Source organism: Cervus canadensis, chromosome 6 (genome assembly GCF_019320065.1).
Source record: "Cervus canadensis isolate Bull #8, Minnesota chromosome 6, ASM1932006v1, whole genome shotgun sequence".
In the NCBI taxonomy this organism is placed as follows: domain Eukaryota; kingdom Metazoa; phylum Chordata; class Mammalia; order Artiodactyla; family Cervidae; genus Cervus; species Cervus canadensis.
In genome coordinates, this window is record NC_057391.1 from 86812436 (window position 1) to 86836341 (window position 23906).

Genomic DNA, 23906 nt, shown 5'->3' on the forward strand with positions numbered 1-23906 from the left:
CTTCCTATAGAGGAAATATTAATTATCCTAAAAATGGATAGATAAATTTATTCCTAGTACGAAACAAGTAACGATAAGCTGAAAGATGTGGAATTAAATAAATAAGCAAGCAATGAGCAGCCATGAAAAAAGAATTCCACAGACAAGTAAAGAAACTGCAGTTTTTACAACTTGCAGAAAGCAAATGTACAAAGTATCATATGCATCAAGTAATATTCCATACACTAAGTACTGAAGTCATATTGAGTAGTAAGTAGTAAATATTTTTACTTGAATAAAATCACAAAATATAACTTGAAAAACAATTCATTTACTGGCCTTATATTAAGTCCTGCATAAAGGAGTATCCTGAGTGCAAGGAAAAAGGCCTCTGAACTTTCCTCATGACAAAAATATTAAGTAACACTATCTACAAACAAGGCCGATGCCTCAACACCTGATGCCATCAGTCCTTACCTATCCATACTATGTGAGAACTCTGCCTCATTATTAGATTTAAAGCTCTCATCTGACTGGCAACACAATCAATTCTTTGTAGGACTGCTGCTAAAACTGACTCACTGTTGAAATTTAGGCTTCAAAAATAAACTCCTAAAGTTCAAGTTGCCTCAAACTACACCCAAGCCCATTTTAGAACACCACCATTCTTTCACTGTTGGCTAAAACATCAAGAATCAACCCTCCAATTTCCAAAACTCATTTGATTATAAAAATTAGATCTCTGTAAACTTTAAAACTGTTTACCATACAACACACTACTTAAGTTACTTTTAAATTTCTTACTTTAAAACATTAAAATACTGTCTCCATGAGCAAAACACACCAATTTTAACATTAAAAATATCAAGTGTACAAAGGAGAATACTAGTCTCTTATAATATGAAAATACTTAGAAGCATATTCCTCAGTCGAGCTAAAGTAAAGGTCCTTTCTTATGTATCTGACATCCTGCTATCCATATTGCATTCTGGATAATTTGATCAGGTTTCCTTGAGTCTTCCTGACGATAAACATTTACTGGTATCTCCTGTTGTTTCAACTTCAATACTCTTCCTCCATATGCATGTAACAAGAAATTACTTGTATTATCATGTGCTTGGTATAGGGTATTAGAGTGCTTAACTTAGCAGTCATAAGGTACAAAAGTGGATGCCCCGATACTCTGAATCAAATGATCTCACTATCCTAATTCTCTATAATTTCACTGGTATTTAACTGGCTTAATTTTACCTTTACATTAGGAAATGATAAGCATCATTTTTTTTTAACAATTTTCCTACAGATTTGTTTGCAATAAACATGGCTATTTATAATATTCATTTCTATAAAAGCAATGCAAATTTAAGACTTTCACCATTTGTAAAAGAGGGCAAAAAGAGCACAAATTTTACATCATATGTCTATAGATCGATCCCTGGGTTGGGAAGATACCCTGGAGAAAGGAAAGGCTACCCTCTCCAGCATTTTGGCCTGGAAAATTCCATGGACAGTCCATGGGGTCGCAAAGAGTCGGACACAACTGAGCAACTTTCACTTTCACTTCCAGTACTTGACACAATTAGGCACTTAATAAATACATGTTTAGCCAACTATGTCTGTCATAGTTTCAACACTTGGTAAAGATCTCTGCTGAAATTAAATTATAAAAATGAAGTAAAATTTGTGGATTTATTATAAATTTAATGGCTATAGCCAGAAAACAAATTTTATTCTGAATTAAATGTTTCAATAAACAAAAAAATCTCAACAATGCCAAAACTATAACAAAAATACTTGAGAAGTAACATCCCTTTTAAGAATTAAGAAATCAAGGAGTCAATAGTTAATTTTCATAGAACCTAGTTTAAAATATTTTTATTGCTACCTAAATTTTGTTGTTGTTCAGTCCCCACATTGTGTATGACTCTGTGACCCCATGGACTACACACAGCAAAGTTAAATAATTTAAAATAATTTTCAGTAAAAACTTATCTTTTGTTAGTTACCAGTCTTGTTTATTACCCTCGTTCAAATAGTTATAGAAAGGTTCAATTAAAGCCTTTTAAGTTTTGAGATAGTTGAGATCAGAGGGAAAACAGGGTTATCCCACTGAGTTAATATTCATGTTAAAAGACAACCATAAAGTGGCTTTACTTTGTTAACAAGTTGGGAGATACAGTCTAAATTAAAAACAACATATTTTTTGTGATTTCATTCATAACTTATTTTTCAACTATAAAGCTATACAAATTAATTTCTCACCCCATTAAAATAATCTACTAAAGTATAACACTGCTTTCATTCACACAGTTTATACTAAAATTTCTAAGAGGCACCAATCAGCTAACCAAATGCTTGAACACGGCAGACAGGATGGTTTAAGGAAGAAATTACAATAGCAAAAACATTAGTAACTTGATGACTGGCTTCCCTGGTGGCTCAGACAGTAAAGAACTAATTAAATTCTTACCTTATCATACTGGCACACAACAACATTTTCTGTATCAAAGAGTTCCTGTCCTTCCTCATCACTCACATCATCTTCACTATTGAGGGGTTCCTTAAAATGAAAAAGGAGAGTTCATTTATTTATATTTCATGTATTACTAAAAAAAGGTCCTTCTAATATTCACTGAAAAGAAACACAGTGACCTTGAAGTTCTTTGAGAACCAAGGGCCAGACAGATCCACATATACCATGAACATATTGTTAATGGGCTGTGTTAAGATTCTGCCAACGTCACTGAAATTCCAGCAAGAAATTAAATATAGTAATTACAATAGTTAAGCTATATAATTTATATGACTGAAAAGATGTTTTACTTTACTTCCTTTATATTCTTTCAGAACAGCACAAGAAGATAACTCTTTCCAGTAGCTATTTGTCTAGAAATGGATCTAGGAAAATATGAAGATTTAATGAGATAATGGTATCGTGTACCACCAGAAGCAGCTGCGTAAAAAAGAACACACCGGTGAAGCTGGAAGAGGAAAACAAGGACATGAAAAAAGCTGGCAGCCTAGCCAGTCTTTAAAGACTAGGACTATGAATACAAATTAGTACGTCTACTGGTGGAGGCTTAAAGCATAACTAAGGCAACCACATTTTAAAAGAAGGGGGGGATCTTGATCCCAATAACGAACAGAATTAAAATGCCAAGATCTAGCTAGAGCATAAAACGACCAATCAAGTTAACCTCAACCTCAGTTGTGACAGAAAATAAAACATACAACTCTAATTTCTAATTAATGAAGAAGAGAAGCTAGGGCAAAATAAAAATAGAAAGAAAAATAATCAAAACAAATACTGTATATGAACTATGAAATCTAGAAGAATGGTACAGATGAACTTACCTGCAAAGCAGAAACAGAGACACAGACAAAGAGAACAAGCATACGGATCTAAAGGGGAAGGCAGGGGCAGGACAGATTGGGATTTGCATATATACACTATTCTGTATAATACAGATGGCTAATGACAACCTACTATATAGCACAGGACTCAATGATCTGTGGTAACCTAAATGGGAAGGAAATCCAAAAAGAGAGGTGATATGTGTATATACATAGCTGATTCATTTTGTTGTATAGGAGAAACACAACATTGTAAAGCAACTATACTCCAATTTAAGATAAAAAGAAAGATTTTAAGTCTCTAGGCCTGTACCTACTCACACACGTGTACATGTATATATATTCTGTAATTCAAAATAGTTATCACCAATGTAAATGTAAAAAGAAAAATTACTGAGGTAAATTTCACCATTTTTAACCATTCTAAAGTGTACAATTTGCACTTAGTATGTGCAATTATCACCACTATCACCATTTCTAACCAATATTAATAGAACTTAGCCAACTAGGCAAGAAAAACTGCTATTTTTTCACATTTGACTTGACGACTGCCTACAAAGAAAACATGAAAGAGGCAAGAGGCTACCCAGTAAATAAAGATGAGCATGGCCGCTGGCACCCCCACCTGAAAATCCTGTTTCTTTCGATCATCCTGCTGTGTACAGGGAAGGAGTGGGTAGGTGTTAAGTACACTCGAGAAATCAAGAACTATGATATGTTTCTCTTTTCAAAGAGCTTTTTAAAATTTGCTATGGTGTTTATAACAAAAAAGAAAATTGAAAAAAAAGTGGTGTAGCAGAAGCCTTTTGCTGCTCATCATTAATCAAGGAAAAATCAAAACGAAAAACTTTCTGCCTACCAAACTGGCAAAAAAATTAAGCCTGACAACATCAAGTACTGGTGAAGACATACACAGACCCATGCACCATTATATACTGAATGCCAGAAGTGTAATTAGTACAACATTGTGGCATTTTATTGTAACCTGAAGATATGCATGCCTTATGACTCAGCAATTCAATCTTTAGGTATAGCACTTGAATGTGTCCCTAGAAAACTTATTCCAGAATATTTTATAATTGTAACAGTTAACAAGTGGAAACAACCCTAATGCCCAATGTATCACAAAAATGGATAAATTTTTAACATTTAACAGTGAAATAATTATATGTATACGCAACAACTTAGATGAACCTCAAGAATACCATCTTGGGAAAAAAATCAACTTGCAGAAGAATACACAATTATTCCACTTCTAAACAGGCATGAAAAACTAAACAATAAGCTCCCCAGGAATATAAATACTTATGGTAAAATATAAAGGCAAGGTAGTGATGAACACACAATTCGTGAGCAAGGATACATACTCTGATGGTAGAAGGAAGAAGATAGGGATTAGGGAGGGGCCCTCAGGGAACTTTATGTTAGGTAAGGGGATTTTTTTTTAAAACTAGATGCAGACATTGGGTTGTTTACACCATAAAATACTTTTTGTTTTATCTGTTCAATATTTAATAAAATAGTATTCTTTAAAAAACATTACTTAGATAATTTAAAAGAAGAAAGAAGATAAACCAGAAGATCACATCTTAGGTTGTTGCAGGAGGCAGTAACAGTGAAAACTGTGGTTAAGACAAACACCATCTTGACTATAAGTACCTAAGCTGGAGCACTGAGGAAAACAAAGATATATTTATACACTTCTAGAAATACACAACAAAAGATAAGTAAGAAAGAATGGTGTGTTAAACTGCAGACGGACAATAAGGGCAGTGAGGTTATAAGGAACTGGTATGGAATGTGGAACATTTTAACTCTGAAGTGCCTTCTCTTCCCAAATGCTGCTTTAAATTACTGAAGGAAAAGATGAACCACATCTACCTGGTTCTACCAATGTCTTACCTTTAAGCTATATCGTGATGAATGTATTAAGTCAAAGAATTAGAATTATTTGCACTGTCATCACATTTATAAGTAAAATCTAATTTGGTATACATTTGCTTTTTGTTACCAGCTACAGAAATACTTTATAAATACATCCAGAACAATCTAAAAATCTTATTAATAATTTAACTATTTAAAATCTTACATTGTATAGTACCCTAAGAGCCTCTAAAAACATAGAATTCATCGGTTTGCCACCAAGTGAAAGAAGAAACAGGTGAGCAGGCCCTCATTGCACGTCTTCACTAAAAACTGACCTCTTCCACTTGCCCGTCTTCAGCTCCGTCTTTCTCTTTGTCCTCCTCCTCATCGTCATCATAGTCTTCTTCTTCATCTTCATCTTCTTCAGATGACGTATCCCCAGTTCCATCAACTTGCAACACCAACGGAGCCTGCTGCTGAGCAGGCTGGGCCTGTGGCTGCTGCTGGCCAGTGGCAGTTATCTGTGCTTGTGCTGGTGTAGGTGCTGCCACTGTTGTAGGTATAACTTGAGTCTTATTTCCTGTAAATAAGATTTGCTGGGGCTGGATGATGACACCTGTTTGTGGTGAAATCCCTCCAGGAAGAGGGGCCAAGACCTAAGACAAAAGAAAAACTACATATTAGGAATAGTTAGAGGATCAAATTGCTCAGATTCATCATTTGATACACAGAAACAGGCCCCAATGGGAAAGAATCACCCTCAAATAGCCATATCTCACATACAGGTAAAAACCACCAAAGCATAAGAGGAATGTTTAGTGAGTCTACGGATCCACTAAATTTTCATTTTACCATTCAAATTTCTAAAGAAAAACAGATTTTTTTAAATTAAAATTGCTGCATTTATCAAGTACTTGCTATTATGTATATTTCAGATTCCAGGCCAAGAGTTACACGTTATTAGTTTATTTGCTTGAGGTATGGAGGTTTAATAACTTGCAAAGCTTGCAATCAAGTCACTAGGAGACAAAACATGAACCTAGGCTTTCTGGTTCTGCTCTTAGTATTATGCTACACTTTCACCCTGTGAAGAACACTGATCTGGAAACTGAAGCCTTGGGTTCCAGTTCTAAGATCACAGATAAAGATGCAGCAGAGGCAAGACATTTAACCTCGCTTCACTGTTTACGGCAATGGTTCTCAACCCTGCTACAAATTCTAACAACCTGTAGACTTAAAAATATTGATACCTAGGTCTCTACTCCTAATATTCTGATTTAACTGATATGAGATGACATCTATTCATTTTATTTAAAGTTTCCCAGATAATTCTAATCATATAACCAAAGTTGTGAACCACCAGGTCAGATGATTTCTAAAGTTCCTTCCAGCTTCTGCATTCTAAGGTTCTGAAGTAAATCACAGCTCAAAAAGAACATATTAATAAACATTAATTATATCTGTTATAATGGGCATATTTATAATATAGTTACTAAGTAAAAAGCAGAGCATACCCAGTTATAAATTAAAAGTACTAAATGGCAACTCCTTGTCACTAGGTCCAAGGAAAGCAAAAATAACAAGACAGTATTTCTCTTCAGAAGTTTACAGATTAACAGTGCAATAGACAAAGCAATAACAACTCAAAAAGACAGAAGATGTAAGAGACATATGATATAGCATACGAGATGACAGGAAAGAGTATTAAACTCAGCTATGGGGGACAAGACCTGGTCAAGGAAGTTTCTCTAGTAGGTAATACTAGAGTTTCTATTTGTGTTTTGGGAGATTAGGCAGGCTTTCTCTGCTTCCCCAGGACGGGGGGTGGGGGGGGCGGGGAGTGGGGAGAACTGCTAGAAGGAAGGCCAAAGGTGGCATTCTAAACAGACTGGCATCAAGGGAAAACCCAGAAGGACCAGCAGAGCAAAACGGGGAAAGCTGTGAAGAGGTTGGATTAACGCAACTCCCCTGACCTAACCTCCCTCATCATACTACCTTATTAACAGCATCTGTTTTTGTGTCTGCCTCTTTTTCACAGTACACAAGATCCTCAAGAAAATAACTGTTAAACTGTTAAACACAAGTGTTTAACACTTGGTACACAAGCAGATGCAAGTATTTGTGAACAATGATATAAACAGCAGCTGAAGCAGGTAACGATTGGAAGCATGGCAAAAAATAAACATGGAAAGATTAAAAAAAAATCAAGATCACAAAAAAAGATCTTATAACCCATGCTGAGAAATTTACACGTTTTCCAATAAGCAATGGGAAATCATTAAAACATTTAAAGATTTTTAGAACAATGACTATAAATAGAGTGGCAGTCAACTTAAGAGGGCATAAGACTGGAGGCAGGGAAATAAAGAGGATAACACAGTATTTTAAGTGAGAAATGATGAGAACATGAACTAAGAAAATGACAAGGGAGTATGGGAAAACAAAACTAGCTTCAAGTATATTAAAGTATTGAAAACATGTTTAAACTGAAGTCTGAAAAAAAGAACTATTAAGAATTGATAGAACTTCATGGTACCTTAGACACTAAAGGTAAAGCAAAAGGGAGGAGTCCATGTACCCCCTCCCAGATAAAACGTAAGTGCCATGAAACTAGACGAGTTCCTGCTTTGTTCACTCCTAAGCTCCTAAGTCTTTAGTCTCTTGTAAAGACCCTGATAAATAGCCACCCAGTAAATGTGTGTTGAATGAATGCTGAGTAACTAGCTTAGGAGGCTGGATGGAGAGTGGTGCCACATATAAAAAGGAAGGTGGGGTGGGGGGAGAGGAGAAAGCATTAGTAGCGATAACAATTTAGTCCAACATACTGAACCTAAGTTAAGCTGTGAAGTGTACAGGAGAAATTCAGAATGACAGATTGTGTAGTGCCGGAGAAGAGTCTAAGAATATGTATAGATAAAGCTGTGGAAAACAGAATGGGAAGCACCCAGAAGACAAAAGAAGCCCACGGTGGTCAGAACTTAGGAGATTTTTACCTGCTGTATCACAGGAGCCTGCACTCCACCAGGCTGCATTTGCGGTATAACCTGTTGCTGCAGAACCACTGACTGCTGAGGCTGAAAGATATACTGGGCACCATTGGCTGCTCTGACCACTTGCAGAAGCTGGCCTAAAGCAAGAAGTATGCATTCCAAGTTACCACTTCAGCAGTGACCACCTCAGAATAAAACAAATTCATAGTGAGTGACAGCCCATAGTGAATGTCACCAATTACTGAGTAAGAAGATTAACAATTTTATTAAGGGCTGTCATCTATACACAGTGAACTATAATCCTCACCTTCTCTGACTTCCAGATATGCTGAAATACATTGCTTAAAATACGTTATTTTCCTGATAAAGCTGTTTTCCAACAAAGTTTTAGCAACAGATTATGAAATGATTAAAAGCATAAATTATCGTTGCTAATAAGTCATGAAAGAACAAGACCAAACATTTCAGGGGCTGTTCATTTTTATAGCTTTAAAGAAACAAAAGTATAATAAAGCAATAACATCTTGAACCAAAGCATTGCATTAACTTAGCTTCAACATGAAAAAAAGCAAGAGTTTGCTGAACCAATTATCAATGCCATGTAACACTACAATTGGCTTATGCAAAATCCCTCTAAAATAGTTTTAGATAACTCAGAATCTTGAATTAAGCAGCAAGCAATTATATTTCATTAAAATATGCAGCAAGATAAGCTCCTAAGTCTGTTCTTCAAAAATTAAGAAATTAACAAAATAACAAGAAATTGTGTAATTAAGATTACAAAGAAAATACTTAAAATCCAAGTAAATAAATTCTTCAAACATTATTACCAGAAGTAAATTTTGCCAGCCTATAGAGAGATACTATATAAAATAGAATGCAATAAATTTTGCTATTTTATAGTAAGGTACTATAGGATCTAGTTTAATGACACAAAATTAGTTCAAATGAATTAAGCTTCATTTGGCAGGTTTTAAATTAAATTTAGAGTAAAACTTTAATTATTTGGCAAGTTAAATGCATTTAGAAAAAAGACCAAGTGAAATAAGCATTCTAGATAATCATAACTTTATTCAAGAAATAGGGTTTCATTCATGGATCAAAAGTTCAAGTGCAATTCTCATCTTCTCTACTGCATCAGCAGCAGTGACTATGGTTTAATAAGCTATAGTCCTCAAATCATCTTATTTTAATAATGTAAGCCAAATGGTAAAAGAAGTATTACAATTTTCTGTCTTTCAATGAAGACAAAACTAAGGCTAGATGGTACCATATTCTGAGTTACATAAGTAACAGTTATTTCTATATACCTGAATTTGTTAATATCTGTTGAACAGGAGTCACACCAGCAGGGAGTGCCAAGGTTGCAGCTGTAGCAGCAGCACTCTGAAAAGAAAACAATCAAAATATGTATGTGCATAACAGCACCTCAGCTTACCTCTGGCATATATTAATCGTATTTGAAGTTTCATTTAGAATATACTAAAATGAAAAGACTGCAAGGAGATCCAGTCAGTCCATCCTAAAGGAGATAAGTCCTGGGTGTTCACTGGAAGGACTGATGCTGAAGCTGAAACTCCAATACTTTGGCCACCTCATGCGAAGAGTTGACTCATTGGAAAAGCCCTGATGCTGGGAGGGCTTGGGGGCAGGAGGAGAAGGGGATGACAGAGGATGAGATGGCTGGATGGCATCACCGACTCGATGGACATGAGTTTGAGTAAGCTCCGGGAGTTGGTGATGGACAGGGAGGCCTGGCGTGCTGCGATTCACGGGGTTGCAAAGAGTCGGACACGACTGAGTGACTGAACTGAACTGAACTGACAATGAAAAGTTCTGGCAATAAGACTACCTCCCAATTAATAAAATGGTACAATAAAGACCAATGAGCCTAAATATCTTACCTAATTATTTCAAGCAATTATGCAGAATAATATAATTAGGAGGTTCTCCGCTCCTGGAGAATGTACGCTAAGGAACTCTAACCCACACTAGCAATACTGTACAATAAATAAAATATCCATTCCATTATTTCTTTCTTATTCTATTTCCTTACCCCAAATTCCTTATTGTCAATTAATATACTAGTGGCAAAAGTATATCTTCATTTCAGAAATCCTAATATTCTTAATTTATACCATAATTAACAAGTCTCTAAAGAAAATCTTTTATCAGAAGATTGCAATTGAATAAGAAATTGCAATAAGAATTGCAATCTTCTGATGAAAGATTTTCTTAATAGAGAGTTGTTAACTATGGTATAAATTAAGAACACTAAGATTTCTGAAATGAAGATATACTTATGGCATAAGGTGACAACACTGGCATTATCAAGGTGAAACATGTATTACTAACAGTTTTAGTAATATAAAAATACCTTAAAAATCTTGAGTCACAAAAATTAATGTCTGCATTTTAAAATGGAGTTACTTTCTGACTTTAAGTTATAAAAATATACATGGAATTACATACTCTGAATGTTTTTAAATCCAGGATAAATTCTTGATTTACTGCTTCAAGAGATTTCTCCCCTTTCCTCCAAAAGAATTATACATTTTTACTGTTTTTCCTTTTTGTAAAAAAAAAAAAAAGAAAGAAAAATCCTGAGCTCTAAGTATTTCCATGTAAATGCAGGCATCCTGTCACTACTGTCATGTCCAACTCTTTGCAACTCTATAGGCTGTAACCCACCAGGCTCCTCTGTCCATGGGGATTCTCCAGGCGAGAATATTGAGAGGGGTGGCCATGCCCTCTTCCAGGGGATGTTCCAGACCCAAAGATCAAACCCTCGTCTCTTAATTCTTCTGCACTAGCAGGCAGGTTCTTTACCACTAGTGAAACCTGGGACGCCCATTTCCATGTATCTCACTATAACTGTAAAACTATACAACAGTAGCTCCCCTCCCCCTCTTCAACCTTTTTTGGGGCTTCTGGTGGCTCAGTGGTAAAGAATCTGCCTGCAATGCACGAGCTGCAGGAGACGGGTTCAATCCCTGAGTTGGGAAGATCCCCTGGTGGTGGGCATGGAAATCCACCCCAGTATTCTTGCCTGGAGAATCCCACGGATAAAGGAGCCTGGTGGGCTACATACAGTCCATGGGGTCACAAAGCGTTGGACATGACCAAAGTGACTTAGCATGCAGCACGCTTCAACCTTCTTTAAGGTACCAAGCTCATATATACAATCTAATGAATAAATTGTTATAAACACTTTTATGTGAGTACTCACCTCCCTCCACTCCCTCTGGGGGCCAGGACAGGGACAACACAGGTTAGGGAATCAAAGGAGAATTCCTTTAAAATTTGCACAGCCCACCAATCTGCCTGCATTGCAGGAGACTAGGGTTCGGGAAGATCCCCTGGGAAAGGGATTCACCACCCACTCTAGTACTCTTGCCTGGAGAATCCCACGGACAGAGAAGCCTGGTGGGCTACAGTCCACGGGGTTGCAAAGAGTCAGACAGGACTGAGCGACTAACACTTTTATTTGAACACACTTCAAGAAATAAACATGTGCTTTAGAGATGCTAATCTTCGAGAAGCCAACAAATCTTGGAAAATTATACTGAAGTAGGTTAATGATACAACTATCTAGTTAGGCTCTAGGAACAGCCTTCCAAGAAAATATGCTTGCTGCCATTTGACAGCCCTAAGTAATCTTTATATTTCAAGCCCAAAATTCCCATTATATCCTCCAAATTCAGCTACAGCTTGCCAGGTTCTCTTTATAAAATGCAGCTTCTACATTTCATTTTATTAAATAAATGAAGATTTAAATAAACCTTGTCTATATAAGCAAATGAAAGGTAATCTAAATTTAAGGAATATACTAAAAACCACTCAGTATTGAGAAGTATTACTTAGGAATGTTAAGTGCCTATAATTCACAATTTATAAGATTACTAGATCTCACTTTACTAGCAAACTGACCTACCATTTTCCTTATAGCACACATGACACAGTAACCACCTGCATACCTCTGCACATTCAAGTTGCTATAAATATCTGCTGTGATGTATCATACACATGGGTTTCCCAGGTGGCACAGTGCTAAAGAATCTGCCTGCCAGTGCAGGAGACACAAGATATGTGGGTTCAATTTCTGGGTTGAGAAGATCCCCAGGAGTAGGAAATGGCAACCCACTCCAGTATTTTTATGCCTGGAGAATTCATTCCATGGACAAAGGAGCCTGGTAGGCTATAGCCCATAGGGTCACAAAGAGTCAGACATGACTGAGCAACTGAGTATACACACATACATCATACACAAACCATCTTTTTTATGTCTGCTGAAAGTTCGTTCCTGTATCTTGTGAAAAGGCCCTAACATGAATAATGCATTTGAGCAATAATTTCATAAAGAGAACCTGCAAAACTAGTTTGATATAAGGTCCTGTTTTGTAAGTTCCCTGAAACAGCCTTCTACCATACTTATTATCAGTATTTCATATCTTATGAAATTACATAACTCTTCAATATGTTCATTTCCAAAGCACAAAGAGCTATTAGAATTTTTTTAAAAAAATCAAACTTCTTAATGGATGTCTGAATCAGGAATAGTAATGCAAACATAAAAAAATCCAAAAAACTTTTCTTTGTAAGAGCCTATACTGATTACATTTTAGAACATGAGAAACACATGGAAAGGAAAAGGAAAGTGAAGTCAATCATGTCCGACTCTTTGCGACTCCATGGACTGTAACCTACCAGGCTTCTCTGTCCATGGGATTTTCCAGGCAAGAGTACTGGAGTGGGTTGCCATTTCCTTCTCCAGGGGATCTTCCTGACCCAGCGATCGAACTCAGGTCTCCCACATTCCAGGCAGACGTTTTACCGTCTGAGCCACCAGGGAAGCCGAGAAACACATGGAGCAAACACTAACTGAAAACAAGTAAAATACTGAAATATATATAAATGCTAACACATTTTATTGATTGAAGTCTGACCTATGATCTGTTTAAATACACATGCTCTTTAGAATCAAGGAGACACAACTAGTCAGAGATGGGCCATTAATTTTGCCAGTCCTTTTAAAGACAATTTTAATTCAAAATTCTTTCCCACCACACTAAAAATCCTTCAAAATTAGACAGGCCTACTACAAGTGATTCTGCCAAACTTTCTGTTTTACAGTTATACAAGTTGTTCCCTAGGAAACAGCCTCAATAGTACCAACTATAATATGGATCCTACAGTTAGACTTTTCCGTTCAGAACTTTTTTAATTTTATTTTTGGCTGTACTGGCTCCTCATCGCTGCACATAGGCTTTCTCTAGTTGCTGAGTGGGGGCTCTTCTCTAGGTGCAGTGAGCAGGCTTCTCACTGCAGTGGCTTCTCCTGCTGCAGAGCTCAGGCTCTAGGGCGTGTGGGTTTCAGCAGCTGTGGCTCGCAGGCTCTAGAGCACAAGGCTAACTGCCCCGCGCCATGTGGAAATCCTGGACTCGGGATCAAACCCTACTGGCAGGCAAATTCCCAACCACTGGACCACCAGGAAAATCTGAGATTTATTTTTAAGGGTGAAAGTTAAAAAGAAATTTTGGTGCCGGAAACTTGAAAGGAAATTTTTTTTTAAAATAACAAAACTATGTGTTAGAATCAACAGCTGTGGACTTTTGTGATTTTTACCCAAAATAACTGACTTTGGCAACCTGAACTAGAAGTACAAATAGAGATTCTTGATTTTTTGTGAATTAAAAATTCCAATTCCTATCATAATTGGAAAATTCTGTAAAGTTATATCTGTGTTAAGGCTAGTATGTATCAGTAGATAGAAGTCATTTGTCTGGTATGTAAGCACTGCTTCCTGTATGTCTTATAAAACACAAATGAGTTTTCAGGTTCACTGCTCACCATTCACAAAATATAGAAACTGATTTTTTTTTTTAAATTGCTTCTTCATTTAAAAAAAAACTTGGGTCAGAAAAGAAAATCTCATAGATAGCACTAAACTAAGAAATCCTATTTAAAATAATGATTCTTATCTAATAAAAAGATTTGGTTGAATTTAAGAATGGAGTGCCAAAGCTGAGATACCACTAACAGTCTGTGTATTTTAAACAAAAGACAAGCCATCTACAAGAAAATGCTGGAACAACTATGGTAATTCAACTTTATTTTAGTGTTTCTTTCAGTTTTACAATTATATCCGATGGGATACACTGTATGTGCTAAGTGAAATGTGAAAATTTGAGGACTTATGAAGTTCAGTGGCTATCCCTTAGAAATATCAAGTCTATGTATAATAAACTCAATTGGCTAAAATGCATTTTAAAATAGCAATTTATATACTGTAATAAAACTTACTAGGTTATGCTATGGTTAAATCAGAGGAGAATTTGTAAATGTCTGATCTTAACGATACTAGGTATCTTTATTCAAACAGTTTATTTTCATTTAATAAAATTTCTAATTCTTAACATTCCTAACCTCTTTCAGTTAATAGATCTTCTGAAACATAACTATACTTGGAATAATGTTTGGTAGGTCCCCTAAACCTATTTTCAAAAATAGCTCCCACAAAGCATCATCCTTTTGGTATCTTCAACAGAAAGTTATATAATTTTATGAACCTTAACTGCCTAAGTATCAAGTTAAACTTTAGATTTGCTGTTAAATCTAATACTTAGGAAACCCAGCAAAACAGGTATTTTGCTCAAGTCTTGAACAAAACTTCAAGATGTTAATACACAACATACTCAAGCATAATCACAACTTGGATTAGAATAAATAGAGCCAAGCAAAGAACTGTGTTCTGAGTCTTACCATGTTTGATGCATTCATATGTTGTATCAGCTTAGAATCAGGAACAATAACTTGAGGTGCTGCAGCTATAAAAAACATAAGCACACAGAGAGACAACGGACAATGAGGCTATTTCATAAGAAGGCTATACCATACTGAAATTCTTTTTCATGCTGTCCAAACATTTGACATCTTAGAATGTTACAAACTTCTATGGTAAACAACAGCCGTGGTATACCCTCCTACTACAAACCACAATTTAAAAGATTTGAGTTAACAAATACCTAAGGATACAAGGGACCTTGGAAACATAAAGCAATGAGATACCTAACGCCTAAACATAAAATTTTTAAAAATAATGCACAGAAATATACATTTGTTTATTTCTGGCTATGCTGGGTCTTCGTTGCTATGCGGACTTTTCTCCAGCTATGGTGAGCAGAGGTTGCTCTCCAGGTGCCCAGGCTCTCACTGTGGCGGCTTTTCCTGTTGGGGAGCATGGCTCTAGGGGAGCATGGCCCTAGGGTGCGGGCCTTGGGAGCTGCAGCTCCCAGGCTCTAGATAAGGACTCAACAGTCGTGGCACACGGGCTTCAGTGCTCGGCCACATCATCTTCCCGGATCAGGGACTGAACCTGAGGCTCCCGCGCTGGCAGGCGGATTCTTTACCACTGAGCCACCAGGGTAGCCTTCTGTACATTCTTAAACTGGAAAATTTAATACTGTCTTGCCAACTCAGCATTAACCATATTATTAATATATTACTGCTGAATGTGTTATTAATTCATTCAGAGTGAACTCAGAAAGTTATAATTTAGCTTTTAAATATCTTTTTCTCCCAATCTGAAAGTTTCCAGAATCTTATTTTCTTCAGCTTAAAAAAAAAACACAACCCATAAATAATGGCAATACTACTTATGTGATATAAAAGGAACTAGGTGTTTGATTCCGCAAATTTCAGAGAATAAACAGATAATTCCATTATCCTAATATTCTCTGAGTGAAGAAAATCAAATTTTAATTTATGATGACCTAAAGTCCTAGTGCCAGACCTGAAGGCAATAGGAGGAACAGCCATCAAACAAAATTAAAAAGACAACGCTACTTAGTATAATGTACAGAATAAAATCAAATATTAAGTCTTATTTGATACAAACAGTAAAATAAACAAACATTTCTAATATGCATCAATATCAGTTTCCAGTCTCATATAAACTCTCAGGTGAGGCAAGTGAGCAAAACAGTTACCTTAAAATGGAGTTTCCATTTTACCTTCATTTTCCTCTCTGATTTACGTAACTTGAATGCACAGTAAGTTTTACAGCTGAACTGTTTTGTCATGACAGAAAATACTCCATGTAGAGGATAAAGCTTCTAAGACTTTTCAGAGCCCAGGTTTTCCTCACTTGTGATTTTTAAGAGCTATTTCACAAAGCCTTTAAGAGGCTTCAATGAAACAAAATCTTTAAAATGACTTGCACAGTACAAAAACACTTCGGACACAGTCTATAAATATGTGTTTTTTCTCATCTGTAAACCATGCAAAATCATATAAGATGTCATATATCCGCTCTTTAAAGGAAATCTAATCTAGTAAATTCTCATAAATGGGAATTTGAATTTCAGACTGCCGCAGTATATTAACAAAAATCCTCCAGTGTTTATTAATAAAAACTAAAGTGAAATATCTTTGAAGGAACAATCAGTTTCATAAAGATAATGATTCTACTATATAAAATAATGAAACTCTTAATAAACTTATAGATCTGACTTGTTTTAGGAAATTCACCATTCTGTAGCCCTCTCAAAGTATTAATATACTTAATCTAAGTATCATTTTAGGCTTCTGTTAGTGAATTACTCTTCATTATTACACAAATAGGACCCACATCATATATATAGACACACACTGATACAACCCCTCAGCCAACAGAAAGGAGACATGCAGAGTATTTCTCTTCTCTGGAAATGACAGCTTTCACTTCCAAGCTGTAGTACGGTTACCCAGTCTCACCTTGCTGGGATGCAGGAATAAGGACCTGCTGGGCCTGCGCTTGCTGAGGTACTGTCTGCTGAGGCTGAGCTTGCTGATGGTGGTGATGGTGGTGATGCTGCTGCTGCTGGGGCTGATGTTGCTGTTGAACTTGCAATAAAAGCTGCTGCTCTTCTGAATGAAATCCATCTACAGCCCTAGACTGCATTAGTTTATTCTCCCATAACTAAGGCAAAGAACATTAAATATTTCTAAGTAAGAGTCAGGGAATATCTGGACATGTGGATAAAACATACTTTATTAGTCTGTTTATAAAATTCTTCCATTTTCAAAACTGATAAAACCACAAACCCTGCAAATCTCTAATTCTGACCCAAGTGTATACAACTATGAAAACAAATTTTTAAAGCATCAAACCTAATTTTTGCTTTTTGCTACTCATTTTGCTATGAAGAATTTTTTTCTTTCTTTCTGTATCTTCAACAAACTTTGTATAGTAATTCCTTATTTACCAGTTCCATATAAGCAATTTTTCAGCAATAAAAAATCACCCTTTTTAATATCAAATCATTATCTATTTTATGGAAATCTTTCTTTCCTAACTTTTAAATAACATGCAAAACACAAATCCATCTTTCCTTGAACTATGAGAAACATTACAAAGGCAGTTCTCAAGTTAGAAAAATCTACTTTTCTATCTGTTCAATCCTACACAAGGGGAAAGAATTCTTAATGCACTTTCAAAGGTATTCTCAACCCTCCACATTTCTTGAAATTCCCTTCCCTCTTTCATTATGACAAGGGTTGACAATCCTTTTTTGCTTAACCACTTCTATTTTCTCATCTAACCCTAGGACAGTTTCTGTGATGAAGGAGAAAAAAAAAAGTGGGCAAAAAAAGTAAGAAAATATTTACAAGTATTTCATCCTTCTCCCAAATACATTTCCTCTCTACAAGGTTCAATGTTCAATCTATAGACCGCTTTCAAAAAATTGTGCAAGAAAGTTGCAAACCATTCCTTAAACATACACATCAAATTTAATCCCATCATTTTGTACACAAGACTCTATGGATACTTTGTTTTCTCCCCTGAGATCTGCTCTTTGGATATTGTCTAACTCATGTGAGGCTTCAAAATACAACAGGCTTAGACATTGAATAAAATACACTATACAGTGTAAGATACACTCTAAATGTATTATGCAGTAAGGCTACATAGTAAGCCTCCCAAACAAGTCTATCACCCAAACTGTCCACACTTCTTTTCTCTACTCTAACACAAAACCTTACTTCTTGTAGGCCAAAATCAGGTTGGAAAAAAGTACTATTAATTAAGCTTTTAAGATACAAGTCTTTACCATAATTTTCTAAATTTAAAGCTTCAGTTTTAGCACCTCCACTGGTCCCCCCACTGTAATCCTGACCCCTCACTTCAATGAAGTTTCCATGATAAACGCAAATATTAATGAATACACATTATGTGCTAAGCGCTGTTTACCACTTCTCATCTAGCCTTCCAATTCAATGATCTGTGAGTCAGAATCTATCCTGACACCCTATTATCACTGTTGATTTCCTGTCCAAAGCATTATTCCAATCTATCCCTACTATTATGATCCCAGTTCAAGTCCTTTCCTCCCATCAGTATTACTGCAAACTGTTAATGATAAGACAACTGAGCTCCCTGCTTCAAATCATACATTCTACACATAATTATTGGGTATCTTTCATATGATACACTGTTAGTGGCATTGAGAACTGAGTGAACAAATATGACAAAAATCCTTGCCTTAGAGACTCAACATTTTAGTGCAAACTTGTCCTTCCAATCTATCCTCTATAAATCAGTGGTCCTAGACCAACACAGCATCACCTGGGAACTTGTTCAGTTCAGTCGCTCAGTCGTGTTTGACTCTTTGCGACCCTATGAATCACAGCATGCCAGGCGTCCCTGTCCATCATCAACTCCTGGAGTTTACTCAAACTCACGTCCATTGAGTCAGTGATGCCATCCAGCCATCTCATCCTCTGTCGTCCCCTTCTCCTCCTGCCCCCAATCCCTCCCAGCATCAAGGTCTTTTCCAATGAGTCAATTCTTCGAATGAGGTGGCCAAAGTATTGGAGTTTCAGCTTCAGCATCAGTCCTTCCAATGAACACCCAGGACTGATCTCCTTTAGGATGGACTGGTTGGATCTCCTTGCAGTCCAAGGGACTCTCGAGAGTCTTCTCCAACACCACAGTTCAAAAGCATCAATTTTTTGGTGCTCAGCTTTTTCACAGTCCCAACTCTCACATCCATACATGAACACTGGAAAAATCATAGCCTTGACTAGACGGACCTTTGTTGGCAAAGTAATGTGTCTGCTTTTTAATATGCTGTCTAGGTTGGTCATAACTTTCCTTCCAAGGAGAAAGAGTCTTAATTTCATGGCTGCAATCACCGTCTGCAGTGATTTTGGAGCCCAAAAAGTAGTCTGACACTGTTTCCACTGTTTCCCCATCTATTTCCCATGAAGTGACAGGACCAGATGCCATGATCTTAGTTTTCTGAATGTTGAACTTTAAGCCAACCTTTTCACTCTCCTCTTTCACCTTCATCAAGAGGCTTTTTTAGTTCCTCTTCACTTTCTGCCATAAGGGTGGTGTCATCTGCATATCTGGGGTTATTGACATTTCTCCCAACAATCTTGATTCCAGCTTGTGCAACTTGTTAAGACATACCAATTTTAAGCGCCCCCTTCCGCCCCCCCCCAATCAAATCAGCAACTCTGAAGGTAGAGCCAGGAATCTGTTCAAATAACCTGTCCAGGTTATTATGTACACTAAATGAAGAGCTGCTGCTTTAAAGTATAAACCAATACTTTAAAAACTGCAAACTACACCCCATTAATGCATTTTTAATTGTTAATTTAGTGTAGGGTGTTTTTTTTTGGTAAATGCAAATTTTTCTTTTTAAATGTTAGACTGTACCACTATCAAGTGAGATTCTCTGAAGCAAAGTCCAAAACTCTGTCTTTTAACTAGCACCCCAGAAAATCCTTCTCATTCCAGCTCCTTCAAGCAGTTATGTTAACTTCTCTAACTACTATAACTTGTACTCTATTTTTCAAACTACCTGCAGTTCCCCGAATACAGCATACATATCTCATGTTTAAACCTTTGTAAACTACTGCTTTATGACTGGCACACAATTCACTGAAGAATGCAAAGGCAAAGTCATAGTTGGGAAAAAAAAGCACTACTTCTACACCTTAGAGATATCTCTATTGATACACTCTTTGCACTAAATCTTCCTTCTCTATTATATTATGAACTCCCTCAGGGCAAAGACTGTGTCTCATTCACGACCTAACAAAATGACTAAGAACTAAACAGAAATTTAATATTCATTTCAAAGAAGATAATGGAAAATAAACTATTGTTTTTTAAGGTAGTTTCTCGATAAAGATGTGACTGACATTTTAGGCAGAATATAACTCTTTATTTACAGGAAGTGTACAGGACGTATACAGGAAATACAACATTCCTCTAGCTTACTATATGCCAAAGACGCCCACTAGTCATGACAAGCAAACACGGAAGCATGCACTTCCAGCTGCTTTTGGGGGGAGCAAAGGAAGAGGATGTTGGAGTAGCAGGTCACTGAGAATACATATTTATTAAGTATCAGATACTCTTCTAGGTACGTGAAAAACAATACTATACAAATATTTAGCATTAAGCTTACAATATCACAAAATTCAAATTAGTTGAATATTTTCTGTTTCTCTCCAATTTCATTTTTAAATAATTTTATCTATCAAAATATTTTATAAATAATGTAATACTCTTTTGGCAACAATAATCATATTAATACTCCTGAAGACTACCAAGAATACTGAATTGTTTGCTATTTATTCAGCTAGCTTAGAAAATATAAAGAACTCTCTTCTCCTCTTTTTCATAGTACTTTTTTCCCCCAACAACACAGCTATTATTTCTGGCAGTCCTCCTTCAGCAATCTTCGCCAGGTCTCTGAAATCAGACATGGAGAAAATTCATTTTCTGTTCCCAAAATGATTTGGATATGCATCTGAGGATCACGTTTACTAGACTAACACTGAACTTAGTGTGCACCTGTTAAGTACTTTATGTGTACCAACTCATTTTTCACAAAAATTCTTTAAAATAGACATTTTCATCTCCTTTTCACAGAGAAAGAACCCGAGGAACAGGAAGTTAGTATCTTTTCCAAGAACACCAGCTAATAGTAAGCAAAACCACAGTACAATCCAGGCAATCTGAACTCCAGTGTTCCCAGACACGGAGTCAGGAACAGTGGACCCTGACAGTAAATGTCTTTTAAATATAAAGTTTAAGTTTTGGACTCTAGGATCTCGCTTGCTTCACCCTAGTCCAGCTCTGGTCCAAATTTCTAATCTTTAAACTGTGCTGCTGCTATCAGAGCAGGTCTAGTCACATCTTTGGTGCCTTCCTTATGTGGACACAAAAGCTTAGGTTCAAGTCTCTACCACTAGTTGAACAATCAATCAGCTATTTGTTCCGAGTCTTATTTTTTGATCTATAAAATGTGATCAGAGCTACTGCTTCCTGGCAATATGCTGGGCTAGAAATTCTGAGGGATTCTCCTACTCTCACAAAAACATCTAGGTTCTGGACAAAACATAAAACAAATGTATTTTAGGGCTCTGCAGAAATGACGTTGGGGAACAGAGAGAAAGACAGAACGGTAGATCACGGATATGCAGCAAGAGAACATTTAGAGCAGTGGTCCTCAGTCGGGGCATCTGGCAGTGTCTGGAAACACCATGCGCCATAAGAGCTAAGGGGTGCTGCTGGCCCCTAGTGGGCAGAGACCAGTTATGCCGCCAGTATCCAACAATGAATGGCCTTCTACAGCACTAATTAACAGGCCCAAAATGTCAGCAGTGTCAAGGATGAGAAGACAGATGCAGGGGAAGATTAACTACTTCAGATTTGTTTCCAACTGAGGAATTCTTCACACTTTGTTCTGTTAAGAGGGTCCATGTTTTCTCTCTCCCACAGTACTTGGACAGAGGTGGGTCTGACAAGTTTAGAAATCAGGATAATTTTTTAACGTTCTTTGAAAATGATTTCTAGTCTGTCATTCCCACCTGTAGTCATTCATCAATCTAAAACACAATTTACATTCAAATATAGAGTCAATGAAAATCAAATGGTGGTCATTTTGAAATGTATAGAAATCCTGAGTCACTATGTTGTAGACCCAGAATTAATAGTGTTGTAGGTCAACTCCACTTCAACTAGAAAAGAAAAAAAGAAAATCAACACTACATTTTATGTGTCTTTTCTATCTCCTATAATTTATACATTAAAGGAGACCCAGACTGTTAATAACCTCAAGAATCAGGTTGAATTTTTTAACACAGGAGGTCCCTTCCTGTATTATCTAGCTAAACTTCAAATTACAGGCACTGTCATTACTTATCTTAATTCACAATCTAATACACCACTGTATCCTTCACAGCTGCATGGAAGTTTTTGATAAAAGTTTGTCAAATACCATAAAAGGGTGAGAAACAGGACAGAGCTAATGACAAAGTCCTTTATAAACCACAGAATATGAAACATTCTTAGTTTTCATTAGCAAGACTATTTAAACCCACAAGGTCCAATACAGTAGCCATATGTGATGATTTAAAGTGAAATTAATTGTAATTAAATAAACTTCAGTTCTTCAGTTCCACTAACCATATTTCAAGTGCTTTAATAGCCACATGTGGCCAGTGATTACTATACTGGAGAGCAAAGATTATAGAACATTTTCATCATCACAGAAAGTTCTACTAGATAATGCTGGCTGTCAAAACTGTTGAAACTAGGGCACATTCTGTAAACTCTAATGAGATCCTGAAGAAATTTAGTGCAGAGAATTAAAATAATGCAAACTCATTTCAGTCTAACAGTTTTATATTTAAGTTCAGCTATAACCCAGAATAGAAGAGCATGCCCCATTTAAAAAGCAACAAAAACATTAAAATACTTTTTTCAGTTAGATTCTGGAGCAACATTTGTTATTAAGTTGTTTAATTAAATATTTACTGAATGCCTATCACATACAACAAGCACTGTGGCAGACGCTGGGGATTCAAAATTAAATAAGGCAATTTTTGTCCTATAAAGCTAAGCATTAAAACAAAAAATCAGTGCATAACCTATAGAGCATACATATATATTACTTTTATAATATACATACATATATCTACAAGTATGGGTGCATATATACATAAAATCTTATGTACTAAAAAAGGAGGTGCAACTATTTGGTCTCAAAGACAGTTCAATCTGTTTGAAGAAAACACCTAGATTCTAACTGGGATCAGTAGCAAAATATCAATCTTAGACTGTGAAAAGCTAGAGCAGATAACAACTTGGATTGACCACTAGTTTGACCAAGGGTAAATTAACGCCTTTGGGACTAATTTTCTACACCTAAAAATGCTGTACCTTCTACATAAGGTCACAGAACTACGACAATCATCATAAGGGTTATAACATAATTTGTAAAATATTCATTCCAAAAAACACTAAGGAATCAAAATAAGCTTATACTCTTCTTATTCATATCCCTGAGATACTTTATGTGTTTGAGCAATTTCCCTTGCTATTCTTCCAACTCCTATCTCAGAGCTGGCATTCCTTCACTTATATTTTTAGATACCTACTCTTCACTTGAGGTAACCATCACATTTCTCCTAAGGCAAATAAATGTTTCCTCGTCTCATTCAAACCTGTATTTTCCCTTCTTCACATGGGCTGACTCTTAATAAAAACCCTACAGAAGCTGCCTACAGATGCTGCAATATTCTAAGATATATTTCATCACCACAATACAAGTGAGATTTGCTTTATTTAATAAGTTGCTAAATTGCAACCTCCACACCTCTGTTGAATGGATAAATAAGACCACAACAAGTGCTACATAGCATCCACTGTGATTT

General features: G+C 36.2%; 1 protein-coding gene and 1 non-coding gene across 2 annotated transcripts in view; both read right to left on the reverse strand.

Moving 5' to 3' along the window:
* GTF2A1 (general transcription factor IIA subunit 1) overlaps nt 1-23906 on the reverse strand; it is a 39714-nt gene that overhangs the window by 9481 nt on the left and 6327 nt on the right. The window contains exons 3-8 of the mRNA XM_043472701.1: nt 16944-17148; nt 14952-15016; nt 9500-9575; nt 8193-8326; nt 5535-5855; nt 2450-2539 (exon numbers count right to left, since the gene is read on the reverse strand). Of these exons, the coding sequence (XP_043328636.1) occupies nt 2450-2539; nt 5535-5855; nt 8193-8326; nt 9500-9575; nt 14952-15016; nt 16944-17148 (891 nt within the window). The remainder of the gene's footprint in view (nt 1-2449; nt 2540-5534; nt 5856-8192; nt 8327-9499; nt 9576-14951; nt 15017-16943; nt 17149-23906) is intronic.
* LOC122444468 lies at nt 15866-16009 on the reverse strand. The gene has a single exon (XR_006270297.1). It is a non-coding gene; the product is annotated as a small nucleolar RNA SNORA79 (small nucleolar RNA).